General features: G+C 38.9%; 1 protein-coding gene across 1 annotated transcript in view; it reads left to right on the plus strand.

Moving 5' to 3' along the window:
* nfatc3a (nuclear factor of activated T cells 3a) overlaps positions 1 to 14,774 on the plus strand; it is a 99,731-nt gene extending 84,957 nt beyond the window's left edge. The window contains exon 10 of the mRNA XM_039688554.2: positions 10,472 to 14,774. Coding sequence (XP_039544488.2) covers positions 10,472 to 10,551 — 80 coding nt within the window. The 3' untranslated portion in view covers positions 10,552 to 14,774. The remainder of the gene's footprint in view (positions 1 to 10,471) is intronic.
* Positions 14,775 to 23,048: the final 8,274 nt, after the last annotated feature.

A 23,048-nucleotide genomic window follows, 5' to 3' on the forward strand; every position in this document is an offset into this window, starting at 1 on the left:
CTTTTTATGGTTAACAGCGAGTGCCCTGCAGCTGGCTGAGAGTTTCACTAGATTTAAATGTAAGTTTATGTATCAGTCAGACTGCAGTTCTTAATCACACTTTCCTGGCACTTTTATGGCCCCAGATACTTGATGAATCACTTTTCAGCAGAATTCAGTGGTAGAATTCAGTCACTCTGTCAGTGATAGTGCATTCTGGGAGATGTCTGATTTCTGTGATCGTTTAAAACCTTGTGTTTATTTACAAATCACACCGGCTTTCATTTCCAAAGCTGTTTTGATACTGGTTAAACTGGTTTTAATAGTGCTTACTAGCAAATTGTGGTAGGCAGGAATCACACCTGATATTCTGGTTCTATTGTTTTTATTCCAGGTCTGCATGGAGCCAGTACTACAACTGGATGGATTAAAGTTTATTTATATAGAAAGCTAATATTAAAGGGCTGAAACGGTTTGGGGTTTTTCATGGACAAATACGGCGGTGTGTGTTTGTGTGTGTGTGTGTGTGTGTGAACAGATGGCACAGGTGATGTCAAAGACTCTTTGCAGGTGGTGTTGGGGAGGGGCTACAGACAGACTGACAGATGGATGACAAAAAAGCAGGGAATTGACACAAACACACACACTCTCAAACAGAAAGGTCATAGAAGGAATAGAATATAGTTATTAAAAGAGTATTGTAATTTGAGCAGTCTACTATTCGTACCACTGCGTGTATCTCTCAACATGATATCCTTGATTAAATGTAGACTGCTTATGTGCTGAGGAGGCCAGGCCGTATGTGTGTGTGTCCGTGTTAGGCGAGCATAAGGAGTTGGGTGCCATATTTTCCCTGATGAGTTTGGATTAGTTCCCTCATGCTGAACAGGAGGAACAGTGTGTGTCTGTACTTATACTCTAGCCTTAGTCACTTCTGTTTTCTCTTGCCTCATCTCTTCTCTCCTCTCCTCTCTTTTTAATGTCAATTGTATTTAATTAATTTCCTCCCAGAGGTCTGTATTTGAGATGTGTACGCAGGAGTATGCTTGCGCTGCTTTGTTCTCGTGGACGTCTGTGTGCAGCTGCCAGCCCGGCATGAGTGCACTGATCTGGGTTAATAATAGGCAAAAGCCTGCTGTCTTCGGGTCCCGCATCCCTGTCGTACTGTACACAAACTCGGAGCTAATATATCAGTGTCAGTCTGTTTCGCCATTGGATGAGAGTTTGTTTGAACATGGAACTTACTAAAGTAACAATAATCAGATTTTATGAACTGCTCCTTGTAACGTATATATTCTCATATCATATGCTGCCCTCATTTGTTACTTGTGTCTGTTTTCCTCTTTCCGTTTGTGGGTACGGAAACTTCATTGTGCAACATATCCCAGGTCTGTAGTCTTTAGCCAGTGGCTGTCAAATTAATAACACAACTCCTCTCATCTCTGGGGGAAAAAAAGAGAGTGTAGAAGGGAAAAAACAGAGCTCTGGGCCAAATACAGCTCGTTAAACACAATCAGAGAACTCTTCTGAATCCAGTGGAAACCTGGTTTTGTGTCATCTTTCCGTACAATTAGTTTCAGGAGCATAATTCTGAGGTCTTGGCGGAGGCGTGCAGCGGCATTGTGGTCGGTCCAGTTTGCAATGCTGTGGTGTTTGGCTACAGAGATGTAGAATGGTGCAAATATCCTTGGGAATTGATGTGACATGGGTGTGCTCCCTGACTAGGAAACTCCAACTCAGACTTATTCATTCTCTTGCATGACATTTTCACCTCATTTAATGCAGTATGATTTCTGCGATGCGAAAAACATGGACGGTATCTCGGAATCCAGTCATAAAAACTGAATTTACTGTATAATATGGAATTTGAGTTTAGCTTGAAATTGTGACAGAAATATATTAAAGTTGTACAGTACAATTTAGCTACGTTTCAATGTAATTATAATACTGACACTAATATTAATAAATTAGGTACTTTCCTGTTATCCGGACCCCACGATGCCCTACCCCTAACCCCGCCCCTAAACCTACCCGTGACTGGGGTTAAGACCAATCAGGGATGACTATAGTTCAGAAATGGTATGGTGGGGTCCGGATAACAGGAAAGTACCCAAAAAAACAGACTAGACAGGCATATAGATTTAAGTTGCTCGCCCATTTTCCTTATCAATATGTGTCCCCATAAATTAAATTTAAATTACACATAACTTTGTACCTAATTTAACCCCCATAGATACCAGTAAACCCCAAAGTGCTATGTCCAGTAAAATACATGATGCAATTAATAAATCTAATAAAGGTAAGGTTGTTGGAGTGTTTTTGCCACAAAGTCCAGATCACAGGTATTGAGGGTATATGAACAGAAACATGTCACAGAGGGATGTCCGATGGGGAATGGGGGGTAGACTGCTCATTAAACAGTCTGGCTGCATGGGGATAAAGACTATTACAGCCTACTGGTTTTGGCCCGGATAGACCTGATGGAAGAGGTGATGTGGTGGTTGTAAATGGTCCTGGAGAATGTTCTTCACTCAGTTCATGGGAGGGTACACAGTTGGGATATCTGGGAGATTGACCCCAATGATCTTTCCTGCCGCCCTCACCACTCTGTGTAGGGCCTCCTTCTCTGAGCTGGTGCAGGCAGCAAACCACACCAGTAACCCGTAGGTCAACACACTCTCCACTGCACAGTGGTATCCACAATGATTTCTTTGGTTGTCTTTGTGTTGAGGGTCAAGTTGTTGCTGCTGCACCATGCCGCCAGCAGTTGGACCTCTCGCCTGTATGCAGTCTCGTTATTCACGGTGATGAGTCCGAGCACTGTTGTGTCGTCGGCAAATTTTATTACATAGTTGGATGGGGAGAAAGAACTGCAGTCATGTGTGAAAACTAAGTGAGCCCCGGTTTTAATAATCAGGGAGGAGGACGTGTGCTTGCCTACTCTGACATATTGTGTGTGGTTTGCTAGAAAGTCCAGTATCCAGTTACATAATGTGGTGCCCAGTCCAAGTCCATGTACAGTAGTTTGTTGCAAAGTTTATTTGGCAAGATTGTGTTGAATGCTGAACTGAAATCGACAAATAGAAGCCTCGCATATGTGTTCTTGTGCTCTAGATGTTCTAGCAAAGTGTGTAACACAATAGCTAGGACATCCTCTGTTGACCTGTTCTTCCTGTATGCAAACTGGTATTGATCTAGTGAGGCGGTATGGCAGTTTTTATATGTGCGATGACCAGTCTCTCAAAACATTTCGCAATGATGGAGGTGAGTGCCACTGACCTGTAGTCGTTCAGGCATTGTGTTTGGGGACTGGAACTATTATGGCTGATTTCAAGCATACAGGAAACCATGAGGTCGCCAGTGACAGATTAAAGATGGTAGTGAAGACCATTGTTAGCTCTGCTGCACAGTCTTTAAGCACCCGACCCTGTACTCCATCTGGTCCTGCTGCTTTCCTTGGATTGATGTTGCATAGGCAAAATCTGACATCATGAGTGCATAAGACTAGGGCGGCGTCATAATGGGGAGAGGGAGCAACACAGAGCCTTTGTTATCTCTGTCAAAGCAGGCATAAAAGATGTTAAGTTCTTCAACTAAGGTGGCACAGCTAGATTGGGGAGGGATGTCACTCCCTTGGTCTGTGATTGCCTTAATGCCCTCCCACACCTGCCGGGGGTTTGAGGAGTTGTAAAAGTGTGGCTTAGTGCGGTTCTTCTATGCCAATTTGGCATATCTGATGCCCCTTCTAAGAGCTGCCCTGGCTGCACTGTATGCCTCAGTGTCTCCAGATCTATAAGCTATATCTCTGGCGTTAATTCATGTTTTTAGTTTTGGTGTCATCCAGAATTTGAGCTACACAGACCTGCTTCGAAGATGTAACGGTATCCACACCGAAGTTGATGTACAGTAATCCAAATCTGATTCAGTGAATTCATCTAGAGAGCGGTGTCAACACCTGTCCTCTAAAGATGTCCCAGTCGGTGGAGTCAAATCAATCCTGGAGTCTGGGGATTGCATCATCAGGCCTCGTCCTAACAGACCTAATTAAGGGCCTAGTGGATCTGACCTTCGGGATATAGCAGGGGTATAAGAAGAGTGAAACATGGTCAGAGAGACTCAGGTGGGGGTACGCCTGAGCTCTGTGTACGTGAGCCATATTAGTATATATCTTATCGAGTATATTATTCCCTCTGGTTGCACATCTCACATGGAACGTGTGAAGTAAATTGATATCCTGTCTGCTCGGCAGTTAGTATTGCCTGCTAGCTCAATCACTAAAACAAAAAAGTTTGTTTAATTTCATATGATAAAAAAATAAATGAAATAGGCCTATAGTGATAGTCAATAAATCAATTAATCGCACAATAAAAAAAATTAACTCAATAAATTTTCCGGCCACGATAATTCCATTCGCGTGCTTGTTTGTTTTCCTCGTATCTCTCTCTCTACCAAAGAGACTGGATGACAACTCTCGGTTCCTTAGCCTAGGAGGAGTGAACTAGAGCTTATTCTCTTTATTTATTGGTTTTGGTATTTATTCAAGTGCATGTTTTGTTAACAGAGACTGAGAGTACATTGCTTTTATTGTTTTTGGTTGTTTTGTTCATTTATTGTGGATATTTAAAATGTTTTCCATTTTCAGTGTGTTAAATAGTCTTTAGAAATAAAGGTTTATTGATCTTTGAAAAGGTGTAGCCTACCTGCATTATCATGTCATTATCATTATTTTAGATGTAAATGGTCTCAGAACGACAATATTATTGTTTATTGCAATAATTTTGAATTTGTTTTGTAAAAATAAATTTAGCGTGACAGGCCTAAAATGAAATAATTGTTTTATGCCAATATTTGATTGCCAGAAGAGAATACAAAAATGTAATATATATATATATATATATATATATATATATATATATATATATATATACATACATATACATATTTGTTATTAATATTAGGTTGTTGTTTTTTTATTAAATTAGACATGCTTTTTGATTACTAAAAATTTAACTCAACCATTAAAATGGAATCCAGAAAAGCTTAAAACAGATAACAAAGAATTTGATAAAAATAAAAATGTTTTACTTAGTGCACTAAACAACTTATTTTTTGTTAAACTTGTAATAAACTGAGGTTAAATTGTATAAGTTCTATGATTTCAATTAATTAGACATGCTTTTTGATTACCAAAATTTAATTCCCAAAATATTTTAATGGAATTTGAAAAAAAAAAAAAAATGATTTCATAGGGCCCTACTCATTATGGGTATATTTTGAGTGGGAAATAAAACGTTCTTTCTGTTTTATATATATATATATATATTTTCTGTATTGTTGTTTTGTTTACCCAAAATGAAAATTAATTTTCTGTCTACTGTGTAGCAAAAAAAAATATTTTGATGAATATTTGTAACCTCACAGGTTTAATGCCTTTCAAGGCATTTTTCCAAAATCTTATTTTATGTCCGACGGAAGAAAGGACAGATAAATAAATATTAGATACAGGATTTAAAACGGCACGAGGGTGAGAAAATTGTGAATTTAAATGTTTGGGTTTGTAAGTTATGTTCAATATTGTTACAAAGTGTATGCACTTTGTGCTTTGAGTTTTTTTACGGCTTTTGTTACAGTATTGTTACAATATTTTTGATAAATTGCTCTTTGATAAATTGCTTGAGCTTGTCTTTTCTCATTTGTAAGTTGAGTTGTAAGTGTGTGCTAAATGGTTAAATGTACTAGATAATTCTGTTTCGAATGTCATAATTTGAATTTTGCCTTTATTTGTTTTGTTGGCAACTTTTCTCCTCTGTCTATCTCTAAATAACTCAGTCAAAAATTAATCTAGTTCTAAAAAGAAAATGTGTATTTAGAGGAGGGAGGCCAGAATAATTATGGTAAGGAGTGCAGCATGTGTGTATGCACTTTGTGCTTTGATCTCATCTTCTTAGTTATAAGATTGTGCTCCTCCCGAACTTTCATTAGGAACATTTTGTTTTATTCACCTGGTCTAATCTAGCCACTCGAAGAGCTCCTAAGTATTTATTTATTTTCCATAATTGAAAAAAAACACACATTAAAATGCGACGATTGGCTTGAGTTTTTTTACGGCACCTACACTGGTATGCAGTTTTTCTATGCTGTACTGATCATTAAAGTGAGTGAATAATCATGTAAAACATGTTAAAGAGGTTGCTGAAGCCTCTGGTTGAAGAAAATGCATGGGGTGAATCACTGGCTGACTCTTTAGATGGGGAATCCACAATATGATTCACTGATCAAACTAACTGCTCCCTTTGTGCTCTCTCAGCCACCGTTTGCCTCTCTTACTTGCACACTCTTTTTTGGAGTTGTGTAGTTTACTGTACATTGTGGCCGAGGTCATAAGGGTTGAAAAATAAAAAAAAACACCCTGTCATGAAACACAGTCTACATTTCACATTTCACTATCTGTAATTTTAAAGCTACAGATAAGTTCATTTTAACATCTGACTTTTTTTCCTAAATGGAAAAGATGTTCTCTATCAGTTTCTCTGGCTGATGAGGTCAGTCTTACCTAGTATAATACTTTCCATCATAACACAACACAGTCACTGCTTTGAAAATAGAACAAAAATATATATCAACAGGATCTCACCTACAATGGAATTACATTTTATAGCTCCTATTTTAGGAAATGGGTTAATTTTTTTTTAACTTTTGCAATTTTGCAACTCTGTTCATTTCTAAATGCAGTTTAAAATGTTAGTTTATTTGATTTGTTTTTTTTTTTTGTTTTTTGTTTTTTTACAATATACATTTAAGTAAAATGCACAACATTTTTAAAACTATTCCAGAATTGGTAAAAGTATTGCAAATTTTGCTTAAATTAAGATGTCACTCAGTAGGGCTAACTTGTGTGGGAACAAATGAGTGTATTCCCCTTAAGTTAAAAGAAAAAAAAAATAGTTTGATCCAGTAACCATTTAGTCAGAATGTGACAGCCATCTTGAAAGTGCCTTGGTTAACGGTCAGCCAGTGTAGCGGCTAGTCCAGTGATTCACAGTCTTGGGGCAGTACCGCCAAATAATATCATTTACCCCAGCTCAGAGTTTTGCTGTCGGCAAGCTCTCAGACTCAGACCCTGTATATTATATGTTAATAAGGGATGGCCCCTTCCACTCATCCACAGAGGATCCCCTTTTTAAAGACTCTTAGCTGAGACTCTAAGCATTGTGCGAAAGAGATCGAGATGAATCATGCTTTCTTACATGTGGGGAAAGACGATGTTGAAACCTCTCAAGTCAGTTGCTGCTATATTGCGATATATTGCACAGTAACTTCCCGTATTTCACTGAGTCAGATGCATCGCTAATATCGACAGAACTCAGGTCTCAGTTTAGACATTTACTCCCTCAATTTGTTGTTGAGATTTGTACTTTGTGCTGTGTTATATTATATAACTGCATATAGTGCATAGCTGTAATGGGAATGGAACGACTTGTAAATCCAGAATTTTGTGAGGTGACTTGCTTTCCAAACTGGTCCAAACGTTAAACAAAGAGAGCATGCATTGAAACTGCTGCGTGTATGTGTGTGTTTGAATGAACATGGGAAACTACAGTGTGCTTTTGTGTCACACAAAATGGAAAAAGTGAGAAAAGAAAACTTTTGATCTAGGAGGAGACAGGAAAATAACGTTTTAAAATAGGAAAGTCCTCTTCAAAGTAGAGTAAATACCGTGGCAGATGACTTATTAGACTTCTCTAAAAAAACGGTACCCTTAAAAATCTGCCAATACCACAGGCACACCACAGACGCTGATTAAATAGCTGTCTGGATTTATTGACTGACTGTGTACTGACATACTTTTTTTTGCTTTTCTTTTTTTCCCCCTCTCTTTACCAGATGTTTAAGTGTGCTTGTTTAATGCTCCATGGCAATGGCTAAATTAAACCATATTGTGCCATTAAATCCAAATTTAAAATAACGTTTATTTTATTATTGCTTTTAAAAACATCTTCAAAAGTTAGTCGTTTATGGCACATTTAGTGGAATTTGCACTATAATTCATTTATTTTGTTTAATATGCCTTAAACACCTTTGATGAGAGTTGCAGATTACTGTATAAAGTGTGCAGAGGATGGTGACATTTATATTTACTCAGTATGTTTCAATTGTATCAATCTACTACAATGTGTGTGAGGTTGTGCAGTGCAGGTTTGTGCAGTGTGTGTGAGTGAGATTGTTAGATTGTTTGTGCGGCGTGAGAGGCAGACAGCACGTCGAGTGGCTTTTAAAGCAGAACTCGCAATCACGCAATCTGCATGTGTGAAGTGTGTTCATGCAAGAGGAAGAGCCGCCTACGCCAACAGGATGATCTGTGACAGCGGCTGGGCATTTGAAACACAACACACACACTCAGACATGCAACTTTCACACAAACCCATCACAAAATAATAACATCCACCACATGAGAAATGTACCAAAACAGCGCTAAACTTCAAACACACAAAATAACTGTGAATAGTATAAACCTAATCAACATGAATAAAAACACTAATAAAAGACTGTGCACAAAGCAACATAAGATATAATCTTCAGTAAAAACGAATAACTACAATACTTATGCAAATGTGGCACGTGTAAACTGAACGATACTAATGTGATGGCGCTATAGTTAGTTCTCGTGACATTTAGATTTTTTTTAAACTCCAAAGAGTCGTGTGTAAGCAATCACAAACAGTAGCGTTGCATACTAATGCACACCACACAACTGCTTTAAATACTCACCCTACACAAGGACTATTTATAATAGCAGATGCTCATTATTTCGATTTATCGAGCAGATCAGCATTGTCCCTTACATGGTGTTCTACCGCTTATTTTGTTACAGCCTCTGCCATAGTTCACATTTAAACGCACATATTCTTTAATTTACCTTTCATGCTATTTTTATCACCATGCCCTGCTCTCTGCCTTTTGATCTCTTTACCAAATATAATATATGTCTACTGTCCTGTTTAGGCAATATTCGTTCACTATGACTGAGCTCACCGTTTTTTTTTTTGTTTTTTTTTGGTTCTGTTGGAAAATGTGGTGAAACATGGTCCATCCCAGTCAGTCATGGTTTGTCTGGATAAGGAATGCAGGGATTATTAACTCGCTTGCAGAGGCAGGCTCCCAAATGAATGATACCTGAGGCCCACTTCAACAGTCAAACCTGTTTATCTGCTCCTCGGCTTTTCCCTCAGATTTGTCATCACCTTTTATAGATGTTTTTTACTCCGATGACAAGCTTGGAAATCTGGTGATTGAATGTTGTGGTGAGTGTGTCAAAACTCGCCATCTCTCCTAAGGAACAATCTTTTTTTCCATAAGGTAATGAACCGTCTTTGCCTAGTTAGTTTTCTCTCTCTCTCTCTCTGTTGTTTTTTTTTTCTCCATATATAGAGGATGAACTTTTGTATTATGATTGTCATTGCCTGATTATGTCATGGCAGCAATATCGCCGTGCTTGCTAAAACAAGATGTTATATGCTATATGAGAAAGTCCACTATCCAGTAGAACATGTGGAGATATGGTCACATTTCCATTGGATTAATCAGAACCCTGCTGGGACAAACTGCTGCTTGCTTAACATCAGTCTCGCTGCCTGCTAAAGTAATTACCACACTTGCACCACTGTCTTCTGGGATGGAACATGTGTTTTAACAATGGATCAATTTTATACAGGCATTTCATAGTGCTCTAAAAGCCCAAGCCAAACAGGCGAGAGGAAACGTAATCAAAGGCCATTAAACTCATAATGAACTGATGCAACTGCCTGCAATAAAGCCTAGGAGTAAAAGAAACGGAGAATGGTTTTATAGCCTGTGTTGTGGTCATCTTAATAAGACTGCTGCTGTCAGAACTTACACACACAGACCCACATTCGCACACAACTGTTTTCTGAGTAGTCACATACCAAAGTTATATTTTTCAACACCCTTTTACTTGTCTTTTATTTCTATCAGCCCTTAAGGATGACATCTGTACTCGACTTTACATAGCTCAACACTGCCTTTCAGTGGTTAGGTGTAGAAATTATTTTTAAAATCATCAGTATGACCTTCTTTTTTTTTTCTTTGAGAAATGAATGCTTCTATTTAGAAAGAACATGTTCTATTTCAAATAATGCATCTGAGTTTACTAAAAAAATGTTAAGAAATGTTTCTTGAGCCGCACCAGATCAGCATAGAATGATTTATTATCATAAAGACTGGAGCAGTGATGCTAAAAATTCAGCTTTGACATCAGAAATAATTGACATTAAGAGTTCAAATGAAAAGTTTAAATTGTAATAATATTTTACAGCCTTAGTAGTGAGACGTCTTTCAAAAACAAAACAAAAATCTTACCAACCCCAAACTATTGAACAGTAGTGTACCTCCTGCCATATCAGTCTTTGAAATACAGTCTTTTTTACTTTCTTTTTCACTAAATGTAAATAATGTCTTTTTTTGTGTCTTTCAGTGAATGAGATCATAGGCAGAGACATGTCTCAGGCCCCAGGGGCTCATGGGGGCTCTCCATCTGCACACAGTCAGTCCTAACCCACAACACGCCATGTCAGACTCGACAGATACTCTTCACAGGACTCCAGAGCTTGTCGGCGAGATTTCACCCAGAGTTTTACCCCAATAGGCTAAAAACCACCTTCCCCAGTGTGGATCCTGAAGCAATTTAAACAACTGATATTACTTACTCTTGATTCATGAACACAGCTATGCACTATATGCAAAATCAGGTGTACTTTACACATGTGCAGACGTGGTTGAGTGGGTAAACTTGGATTAATTCTCTTGGAAATAAAACCAATAATTCAGGGCTCTCTGACAGCATGATGTATTATTATTTGCGGCTTGCAGATTCACCCCTCAGATTGGCTAGCTATGCAGTCGAGCACCCTCATCCCTGACCGGAATATGCAGCAATTTTACAGTCACCTTAGTGGGATAGCCAAGGGCTGCTCGAACCGTGATAGATGCCCACGTTTCGCCTTCTTACCAGCGGAAACGCCGCCTTTTCCAGTACACATTCTCTCAGTGCTGCCCTCTAGTGGACGGGCCCTCAGGCGCTGTAGTAATAATATGCAACATTCCACATGTCTAGTAACCTTTATGAGCTGTGTAGATAATGTTTAATGATTGGCCCATTTCCTCTTCAGGTTGAACAAATGCCTTATATAGTAGCTGTGATCGTTAACAGATTTTCTGCTGAGAATTTATATTAGTTTTTTCTTCTTTCTTTTTTTTTTAAATGAGGACATGGTTAAATCCAGCGTGTGTATTTTATACTTAGAAGTAGCTGAGCTTCATCTTGTGTTCTGGAATGCTGTGAATTGTGTTAGTCCAATCTTACTTTCACAGTGCTGTGCTTTAAAAGTCAAAGGAATTGTTCTCAGACTCTTAAGATAACACGTTTTGTACAGTTGATGGGAAGATGAACTCATGACCCTAGACCAAAAGGTCTGAAGAGAATCAAGTCCACATATATATACCAGTGTGTATATATATATATATATATATATATATACACAGCCAAGCCCTAAATTATTCATACCCCTGTCAAATTCTGACTTATTTTAGTTTTTTCTTGATTAGAAATGACACTTCCAGAAGATAATATGACGATGTACAAGAGGTATCATTGTGGAAAAAATGATTACTTATCTTTTATTTACATTTGAAAAAAAAAGTGGCATGTCCAAAACGATTCATACCTGTCTCAATACTCAATGGAAAAGCCTTTATTGGCTATTTCAGCAATCAAATGCTTGCTATAATTGCTGACCAGCTTTTTGCATGTCTCCACTGGTATTTTTGGCCATTCATCTTTAGCGATGAGCTCTAACTCTTTCAGGTCGGAGGGTCTCCTTGCCATCACCCTGATCTTTACTCCCTCCACAGATTCTCAATGGGATTTATTTCAGGGTTGGGCCACTGCAAAATGTGAATGGTTTTGTCTGCTAACCATTTCTTCATCACTTTTGCTGTGTGTTTTGGGTCATTGTGGTGCTGAAATGTTCATTGTTTCCACCTAATTTTCTCTGCAGACTGCCTGATGTTGTTGAGAATTTTGATGTATTGCTCAAAGGCTTCTCCTTTTTTACGCCAAATGAAGGCTACATCATTGTGGCAAAACAATTCAATTTAATTTCATCAGACCATAAAACATAAGACCAGAAGTCTTCTTCTCTGTCCAGATGAGCATTTGCAAAGGCCGAGCGGGTTTTTGTGTGACTAAAGCCCAATTTATTCTTCTGTGTCGACCGCTGTAGCTACAGCATAGGCTGTGTGTAGCACGCGTACCCTGACGTGCACCTCTCCAAAAATGTAACAACGATCAATTCTCTGTGGACGCAAGCACTGTGATTGGTTTGCTAGAACCGCTCCCTCAGGTTTCACATGTTCCCTCTGGGGGCATCAACGCGGAAAAAAACACAGAAGTATAAATTTAAACCAACGTGTAGTCTACAGAGTAGAGGCTCCGGCGTAGGTCCGACACAGAAGTATAAAGAACCCAGCGGAGTGCAGTGTCCGTACTGTCTGCCATGAGATGTTGCCACCAGCAGAGCCCAGATTTATCAGGACGGCCTTGGTGGTGATCCTTGGATTCTTTACTCTACCTTTTTATCTCACTATCCTCCTGGCCAGCACAGATGTCACTTTTGGCTTCCGACCACGAACCTCTGATTTTTTTTCATATTGTGGAACGTCTTGTATTTTTTAATAATACTTTGCACTGTAGTCACGGGAACTTCAAAACATTTAGATATGTTCTTATAGCCCATTCCTGACTTGTGAGCAGCTACAATGCGCAGCTGCAGGTCCTCAGTGAGCTCCTTTGTCTTGGCCATGACGGTCCTCAAACCAACAGCAGAGAGTTTCTGTTTTTCACCTGCTGTTGATTAAAACAACTATTCCCAATGAATCGGGGTAATTGGGATGCTTTTGAACAGCTTGAACTGTTTGGAAAGGTATAGATCTTTGGATTTCCCCATAGACTGTGACAGTTTGCAAAGAGTATGAATTATTTTGGACATGCTACTTTTTGTTCAAATGTCAATAAAAGATGAGTTGTCATTTTTTCCACAATTATTCCTCTTGTACATCTTCTTATTATCTTCTAGGATATGCCTGTGTCATTTCTAATCAAGAAAAAACTTGCTGGTTGAATAAAAGTAAGAATTTAAGTCAGAATTTGCCAGGGGTATGAATAATTTTGGGCTTGACTATTATACTTGACTATGACTATATGTATGTATATATGTTGACTATGCTGATACTTGCTTTGTGCCTTTGATCAAAGAAAAAATTATGAAAAAACATAGGTTTGATGTCGGGGAATAACCTTTTTTTCTTTTTGTGTGTGTAATAAAAGGTTGTGTCCTGACAATCAACAAGTGAATTATCTGTTACTACAGAGGGACTTGCAAGCTTCTCTCAGTTTGTGTCCCTTCTGTATTCTAGGACTTTTCATAAAGGTTGAAAATCAAACCAGCGTCCAAACCTATCAGCCCGCTCATAATTTGCTCTCATGTGGACAAAAACTATTTAGGCAGGTTTCCTCTGTACTTCACTTTTTGGGACACATACGACGGACACTGCCAGAGCAGATGCCGTTTGATGCTAACAAATCTATGAATTTGTATTGGTTTCTTGCCTTAAAATTTTGATTTGGAGATTACAGTTGTTTTTTCAACTGTTTTTTTTTTTTTTTTCATGAAAACTGGCACAATTCAAGTAAGATTTTTTTCTTATCTTTTTCAGTCTTTGGGAGACAGACAGCTGTATCCATGACTGTTAATTATGTTTGAAAGAGAAAATAACTGCTATGCACTATAAACCTGCCTTTTGCCTATAAGAAAAAAAGGAAAAAAGAAAACCTTGATGCCTCTAGACTAGATGCTGTAGAGATGCTTCTTCATAGAGTAGTATGCCAGACAAGAGTTCTGTGTCGAGATGTGTCTATTCATGCACAGAGCAAGCGTCTTAACGGTTTTGTGTGTATGCGCTTCTGTCAGTTTCTATCCAATGAATTGTAAATATTTGTTTTTGTATCTTTAAAAAAAACTTCAAATTTAAATGGTGGAAAAGCACACTGATACACAAGGCTATGCAAGGATGATGGTGTGACATTTTCAAACATACAAATAGCAGGTTCGCTTGTTATTCTTGCATCTATACTGTATGTAAGTATATATATTTTGTTGTATGTGAACCCTTACATATATTGACCGGTATTTTTAATGCCACTTTTGACTATTTAATTTAAACTATCAAATCTACATAGGAAAGCCTTAACTTGTGTTAAAATTCAGTTTTAGAGAATGTGTGTCATGGTTTGAGTTTGATTTAGGAATAGTGTTTTTGAGAATCAAGACAGAAAAACAATCAAACAAACTGAGGGGGAGTTCTGGGATGAAGCAGGGTCCCATGATTTGCACCTATTTTCACTCTTTAGAAACCAAAGATGGAACAATGTGTTCCCATTTTACATGCAGATGACAACACAGACACCAGAACTCTATTTTTGATACTTTGAAATGGATGTCATTCCTAAAGTTTGGGTTGCTTGGATGGTTTGTAAAATAAAAGTACAGGTTCAGTTAATGTTTACGGAGCCTTGTATTGTTGTTTCATGTACATTTTGTATTTAACATTTTGTAATTTTTAAGACTGCAGTGCTTTTTGAAATTATTCAAAGGGAACACCGTGCGGCATATGCTCTTCTGAGGTAGTGTATCAATAAAAAGAATAAATGCCCAAATGTCTCTTATCGTGTCAATCTGTCATTGTGACCCGAATTCTGCATGCATCAAAAATGACATTTGTGTTCTGCAGAGAGGACCATCTCGTTATTTTAGCTGTACAAAAATGGTCTTGACATTGCAAACTGTTATTTGTTATCATATTTTAATTTATTATCGTAATCATAAACGCGCTAGTTTGTAGTACAATGTATCAACATGTTCAGTCATGGTCATCAAAATAAAGAAAGAGGTGAAAATTAAATAATAATTAAAAAAATATAAAGAGAGAGAGAGAAAGAACGTGAGGGTAAGATATTAATCATATATGAAGATGAAGGTATTACACGTTTAGGAATGAGGCGATGTCACTCCGATTGTAACATTTATTTATCTGTATAAAACAAGGAAAATCATTATTCAAACAATGCATTCAAACAATAAATCGACTTACGAAAAACTTTAAGCACTGAATAATATTATATTATATAAAGTAATCAAATATACAATAGCCTACATGGTTTTCACTATAAATTCAACATTCATTCTTGTTAATTTTGCAAAAGTAATTCAGTCAAATACAGTAACGTTAAATTACTTTCTTTCTGATGTTTAATTAACATTATTGACACACAGCGTGAGCTTAGAATTATAAGGTTCTATCTCCACTTTTGGTCGAAATTGAGTTTTTGACATAATCTGATCCATTAGGTGTTTATTAATGCCTGTGTGGTGTTATTTTTGTAAAAAAAATATTTTGTTAGTAGTTATTAATAAAATAAAAAGGTTCCATCTCACAAAACATAAACCGAGTTGGGATTATAAGGTTCTATCTCCAGTAGATTCAATATCCAATCAAAACCCTGAATGAACACGGACAGACAAATCAAAACCCACCTCTTAGCTCTGTAGCCTGACAAGATTGTGAGTAAGATTGTGTTTTGTATAAACACTGCTTTGTTTTGCGGTACTGGAAAAGTATCTGGGAAACCAATGGCACAGATAGAAAATGTGGCATAAAGACAACTACAGAGAAAATAATTTTATACGAAAACACCCTTCAATTTAGGAAGTACTGTACAGGTGCTAAGCAATGCAATTGTCAGGTATTAGGTGTTTATTAATGCCTGTGTGGTGTTATTTTTGTAAAAAAAAAAAATATTTTGTTAGTAGTTATTAATAAAATACAAAGGTTCCATCTCACAAAACATTAACCAAGTTGGGATTATAAGGTTCTATCTCCACTAGATTCAATATCCAAGCAATGCAACTGTGACTGTTTATTCTGTTGAGTCCTGGACAGTGCCTCAGTGGGTCCCATTGTCTAATCTGTCTAATATTTATCCATGTTCAAGTACATGCCTGCAGTTGACAAAGCATACTACAAGGCAGTATTTAGAAAGTAAAGATAGAAGGTTGGAAACTTGAGTCATGACAACATAAATTACATAACATGAAGTACATCATACATAACAAAACAGACATACAGAATAATAAGGGATGAAAACATAATTTTCATGATGTTACAATATTTTGTGTTAATCTACTAAATTAAACGTTTTTAATGTAAGATGCTTCCTAAATGTTTTTTTACAGTACAGAGGAGTGAGGTGTAGTATTGTGTAATTACTCCATGTCCATGTTCTTTGAAAATATTTTTTTTTCTTACAAACTTGCTTGCTTGGCTTTGATACTATACTATTATATTATATTATCAATGGTTATATACAATTATTCTTTGAAATGTGGGGTTTTATTTGTAAAAGTGGAGATAGAACCTTATAATTTCAAACAGAATCAGAGCTCTCAGACTTAAAAGGTTCTATCTCCATTGGGGTCATCTTAAAAAATCCCATTTCAAAATGTGCCAGGATTTTGATATTTTATTCACAAAGTACCTGTAGGGTGATGGTCTTGTTGAGCTATAATAGAAGATTATGCTACATAACAGTTTTGCCAGCTGGGATGTAAAAACTTTGATGCTCAATATCTCAGAACTACCCTAAACGGAGATAGAACCTTATAATTCTAAGCTCACGACATGGCGACAGCATCTTTATTAACAGCGTCTGTCACGTTGCAAGTGCAACCCGGTATCACGACAAGACGTGAAATAATCACGTTGGTCCACTTTGGAAAACGTGTAGATGTCACGGTTTAAGTTAACCCCCTCAAACGTGAAACTTACACGTTTGACCTATTCTACACGCAATCGCCGCTGCCATAACGACCTATTGGTTTTCATTAAACCGAGAAAAAATGGAATTTTGTTTTATTGACGATCACTGAGAAATGTTCTATTAGCCTAATTAAAATACAAAAAAGTATTATTTTCAAGATGAAAATGATTCATTTGCCTTGATCCACGCCGAAAAAAACGTCAAAATGTCACGTTTTAATGAAGTAGCCAAATGAGTAAAACGTCTATTTTTCCGGCGTCCCCCAGCTCCTCTTTTAAGCAAAAGGTTCGCTAAAACAACGCATTACATCGACGTTAAACCACGTTAACCGTGTTAACCATAACCTTTTAAATACTCGACCTACCGTTGCTTAGCAACGGGAAGAAACTCCTGTGACTTCAGTGCCGTTAGTACCTTAGTGCTTATAGGGCACTGCAAACGGCACATCGATTCACTTCACAGGAAGTCAGTGAAGTCCTCTTCAACTGATATAACGTTACCGTGTTCAGGGAGTAGGGAGCAGTGAACACTGCGTAGGGACCCTGTCGAATGGAACGCACCTTTACACGTTTGCGTTAACACTTTCCAGTGGAGGGATACCCGGATGTTAACCTATTTTAAAAGTATAACATTACAATTGCAGCGAACACACTAATGTTTCCTAATCTGTAAGCACTAAGGTACTAACAGCACTGAAGTTACAGGAGTTTCTTCCCGTTGCTAAGCAACGGTAGGTCGAGTATTTAAAAGGTTATGGTTAACACGGTTAACGTGGTTTAACGTCGATGTAATGCGTTGTTTTAGCGAACCTTTTGCTTAAACGAGGAGCTGGGTGACGCCGGAAAAATAGACGTTTTACTCATTTGGCTACTAGAACGTCCTGGGAACGTAACATTTTTAGCTGGGTTCGAACTGAACATCTTCGTTCCCTTCGAATTTTGGAATCTCACTTAAGATGGCGAAATACCCTGTGAAGTCCACTTCGCAGTCTACTTACAGTCCAATGGAACGCACCTTATGTTTCACGTTTGAAGGGGTTAAACCGTGACATCTACACGTTTTCCAAAGTGGACCAACGTGATTATTTCACGTCTTGTCGTGATACCGGGTTGAATCTCCAGTCCAATTAGGCGAATATAGAGTTTAATCAAACACAAAAAGCAAAATTATACATCCATCAAGTTAATATTCAAACTTACCGAAAGTTTGTGGGGTCGATGATGACATTGTGTTTTAAGAATAGACTAGAATGAAGTGAAGAGTAAAGGCGATTTATTGGTTGATGTATTCTAATAAGGCGCAGGCAGCCATCATCTATAGGCCTACTTGCAGCAGCAGGTCGATCGTTCACAAGTTACATGTAGAATAAATGTATTTTGCCCTGCTGCCCACGGGGGTTTGATTGACAGGTGGCCTGGCCAATCATAACGCCGAATAAGCAACTTTGTCCGACAACAAGCTGTCAGTAACGTCGGTGGATATGAACTTGAAAACGGTATTGTTTAAATTACTTAAATGACAATATTTGAAAGTTGAGACTTTGTTTCATATCATCAGTAGCTAGTAAACCCCTGTAAACACACACAGGTATTTGATGCAGATGTACAGTTAGGACAGGTATCTCGCGTTAACACACAGGTATGCAGATGTAACAGTTAGGACAGGTATCTGACATGAAACCCCCCTAAACACACACACTGGTATCTGATGCAGATGTAACAGTTAGGACAGGTATCTGACATGAAACCCCCGTAAACACACACACAGGTATCTGATGCAGATGTACAGTTAGGACAGGTATCTGACATGAAACCCCTGTAAACACACACACACAGGTATCTGATGCAGATGTAACAGTTAGGACAGGTATCTGACATGAAACCCCCGTAAACACACACACAGGTATTTGATGCAGATGTAACAGTTAGGACAGGTATCTGACGTGAAACCCCCGTAAACACACACACAGGTATTTGATGCAGATGTAACAGTTAGGACAGGTATCTGACGTGAAACCCCCGTAAACACACACACAGGTATTTGATGCAGATGTAACAGTTAGGACAGGTATCTGACATGAAACCCCCATAAACACACACACAGGTATCTGATGCAGATGTAACAGTTAGGACAGGTATCTGACGTGAAACCCCCGTAAACACACACACAGGTATTTGATGCAGATGTACAGTTAGGACAGGTATCTGACGTGAAACCCCCGTAAACACACACACAGGTATTTGATGCAGATGTAACAGTTAGGACAGGTATCTGACGTGAAACCCCCGTAAACACACACACAGGTATTTGATGCAGATGTAACAGTTAGGACAGGTATCTGACATGAAACCCCCATAAACACACACACAGGTATCTGATGCAGATGTAACAGTTAGGACAGGTATCTGACGTGAAACCCCCGTAAACACACACACAGGTATTTGATGCAGATGTACAGTTAGGACAGGTATCTGACATGAAACCCCCATAAACACACACACAGGTATCTGATGCAGATGTAACAGTTAGGACAGGTATCTGACGTGAAACCCCCGTAAACACACACACAGGTATTTGATGCAGATGTACAGTTAGGACAGGTATCTGACATGAAACCCCCATAAACACACACACAGGTATCTGATGCAGATGTAACAGTTAGGACAGGTATCTGACGTGAAACCCCCGTAAACACACACACAGGTATCTGATGCAGATGTACAGTTAGGACAGGTATCTGACATGAAACCCCCATAAACACACACACAGGTATCTGATGCAGATGTGACAGTTAGGACAGGTATCTGACGTGAAACCCCCGTAAACACACACACAGGTATCTGATGCAGATGTAACAGTTAGGACAGGTATCTGACGTGAAACCCCCGTAAACACACACACAGGTATTTGATGCAGATGTAACAGTTAGGACAGGTATCTGACGTGAAACCCCCGTAAACACACACACAGGTATTTGATGCAGATGTAACAGTTAGGACAGGTATCTGACGTGAAACCCCCGTAAACACACACACAGGTATCTGATGCAGATGTACAGTTAGGACAGGTATCTGACATGAAACCCCCATAAACACACACACAGGTATCTGATGCAGATGTAACAGTTAGGACAGGTATCTGACGTGAAACCCCCGTAAAACACACACACAGGTATCTGATGCAGATGTAACAGTTAGGACAGGTATCTGACGTGAAACCCCCGTAAACACACACACACAGGTATCTGATGCAGATGTACAGTTAGGACAGGTATCTGACGTGAAACCCCCGTAAACACACACACAGGTATTTGATGCAGATGTAACAGTTAGGACAGGTATCTGACGTGAAACCCCCGTAAACACACACACAGGTATCTGATGCAGATGTAACAGTTAGGACAGGTATCTGACATGAAACCCCCCTAAACACACACACAGGTATCTGATGCAGATGTACAATTAGGACAGGTATCTGACATGAAACCCCCCTAAACACACACACAGGTATTTGATGCAGATGTAACAGTTAGGACAGGTATCTGACGTGAAACCCCCGTAAACACACACACACAGGTATCTGATGCAGATGTACAGTTAGGACAGGTATCTGACGTGAAACCCCCGTAAACACACACACAGGTATTTGATGCAGATGTAACAGTTAGGACAGGTATCTGACGTGAAACCCCCGTAAAACACACACACAGGTATTTGATGCAGATGTACAGTTAGGACAGGTATCTGACGTGAAACCCCCGTAAACACACACACAGGTATCTGATGCAGATGTAACAGTTAGGACAGGTATCTGACATGAAACCCCCGTAAACACACACACACAGGTATCTGATGCAGATGTACAGTTAGGACAGGTATCTGACATGAAACCCCTGTAAACACACACACAGGTATTTGATGCAGATGTACAGTTAGGACAGGTATCTGACATGAAACCCCCGTAAACACACACACAGGTATTTGATGCAGATGTAACAGTTAGGACAGGTATCTGACGTTAAACCCCTGTAAACACACACACAGGTATCTGATGCAGATGTACAGTTAGGACAGGTATCTGACGTGAAACCCCCGTAAACACACACACAGGTATCTGATGCAGATGTAACAGTTAGGACAGGTATCTGACATGAAACCCCCGTAAACACACACACAGGTATCTGATGCAGATGCACAGTTAGGACAGGTATCTCGCGTTAAACCCCTGTAAACACACACACAGGTATCTGATGCAGATGTACAGTTAGGACAGGTATCTGACGTGAAACCCCCCTAAACACACACACAGGTATCTGATGCAGATGTACAGTTAGGACAGGTATCTGACGTGAAACCCCCGTAAACACACACACAGGTATCTGATGCAGATGTACAATTAGGACAGGTATCTGACATGAAACCCCCCTAAACACACACACAGGTATCTGATGCAGATGTACAATTAGGACAGGTATCTGACGTGAAACCCCCGTAAACACACACACAGGTATCTGATGCAGATGCACAGTTAGGACAGGTATCTGACGTGAAACCCCCGTAAACACACACACAGGTATTTGATGCAGATGTAACAGTTAGGACAGGTATCTGACGTGAAACCCCCGTAAACACACACACAGGTATTTGATGCAGATGTAACAGTTAGGACAGGTATCTGACGTGAAACCCCCGTAAACACACACACAGGTATTTGATGCAGATGTAACAGTTAGGACAGGTATCTGACGTGAAACCCCCGTAAACACACACACAGGTATTTGATGCAGATGTAACAGTTAGGACAGGTATCTGACGTGAAACCCCCGTAAACACACACACAGGTATTTGATGCAGATGCACAGTTAGGACAGGTATCTGATGTGAAACCCCCGTAAACACACACACAGGTATCTGATGCAGATGTACAGTTAGGACAGGTATCTCGCGTTAAACCCCTGTAAACACACACACAGGTATCTGATGCAGATGTACAGTTAGGACAGGTATCTGACGTGAAACCCCCGTAAACACACACACAGGTATCTGATGCAGATGTACAGTTAGGACAGGTATCTGACGTGAAACCCCCGTAAACACACACACAGGTATCTGATGCAGATGTAACAGTTAGGACAGGTATCTGACATGAAACCCCCCTAAACACACACACAGGTATCTGATGCAGATGTACAATTAGGACAGGTATCTGACATGAAACCCCCCTAAACACACACACAGGTATTTGATGCAGATGTAACAGTTAGGACAGGTATCTGACATGAAACCCCCCTAAACACACACACAGGTATCTGATGCAGATGTACAATTAGGACAGGTATCTGACATGAAACCCCCCTAAACACACACACAAAGGTATCTGATGCAGATGTACAGTTAGGACAGGTATCTGACGTGAAACCCCCGTAAACACACACACAGGTATCTGATGCAGATGTACAGTTAGGCTGGTGGTGGTGGTGTAATGGTGTGGGGGATGTTTTCTTGGCACACTTTAGACCCCTACATGCCAATTGGGCATTGTTTAAATGCCATGGCCTACCTGAGCATTGTTTCTGACCATGTCCATCCCTTTATGACCACACTGTTAGAAATTTCTTGTAATTTTACAGGAAAGTCCTGGCTAATAGTTGCCGTAAATTTACTGTAAACAGTATACAGGACTGCTATTGTAAAATAACTACAACAAGATACTGTAATTTTACAGGATAGAATACTGTAAATTTTACAGCAAAATTTTATATTTACGGCAACTCAGTAGCCAGGAATTTCCTGTAATTTTAGGTATTTTCTGTAATTTCATAGGACAGCATATTGTAAATATTACAATTAAATATTGTAACTTGGATAAATGTCCTCTTTCAGACTTCTGCAAAGAAAAACAAAACACTTTTTTTTTTAAATATATATTTTTATTTTCTCTTGAAAAAAAATGAGAAAACGAGTCCACAATGCACATTTTGGATGTTTTTTTCTCTGCCTGCCCATCTGGGGATGCTGCAAAAGGCTCTGAAAACAGGGAGGGAAACACACTTATCAGATAACATTTAAGACTGATATGACATGGTCATTACCATGACATGAAACATTACAGGGATAGT

This window comes from Pimephales promelas, chromosome 1 (assembly GCF_988280905.1).
Source record: "Pimephales promelas chromosome 1, fPimPro1.hap1.1, whole genome shotgun sequence".
NCBI classification, from domain to species: Eukaryota; Metazoa; Chordata; class Actinopteri; order Cypriniformes; family Leuciscidae; genus Pimephales; species Pimephales promelas.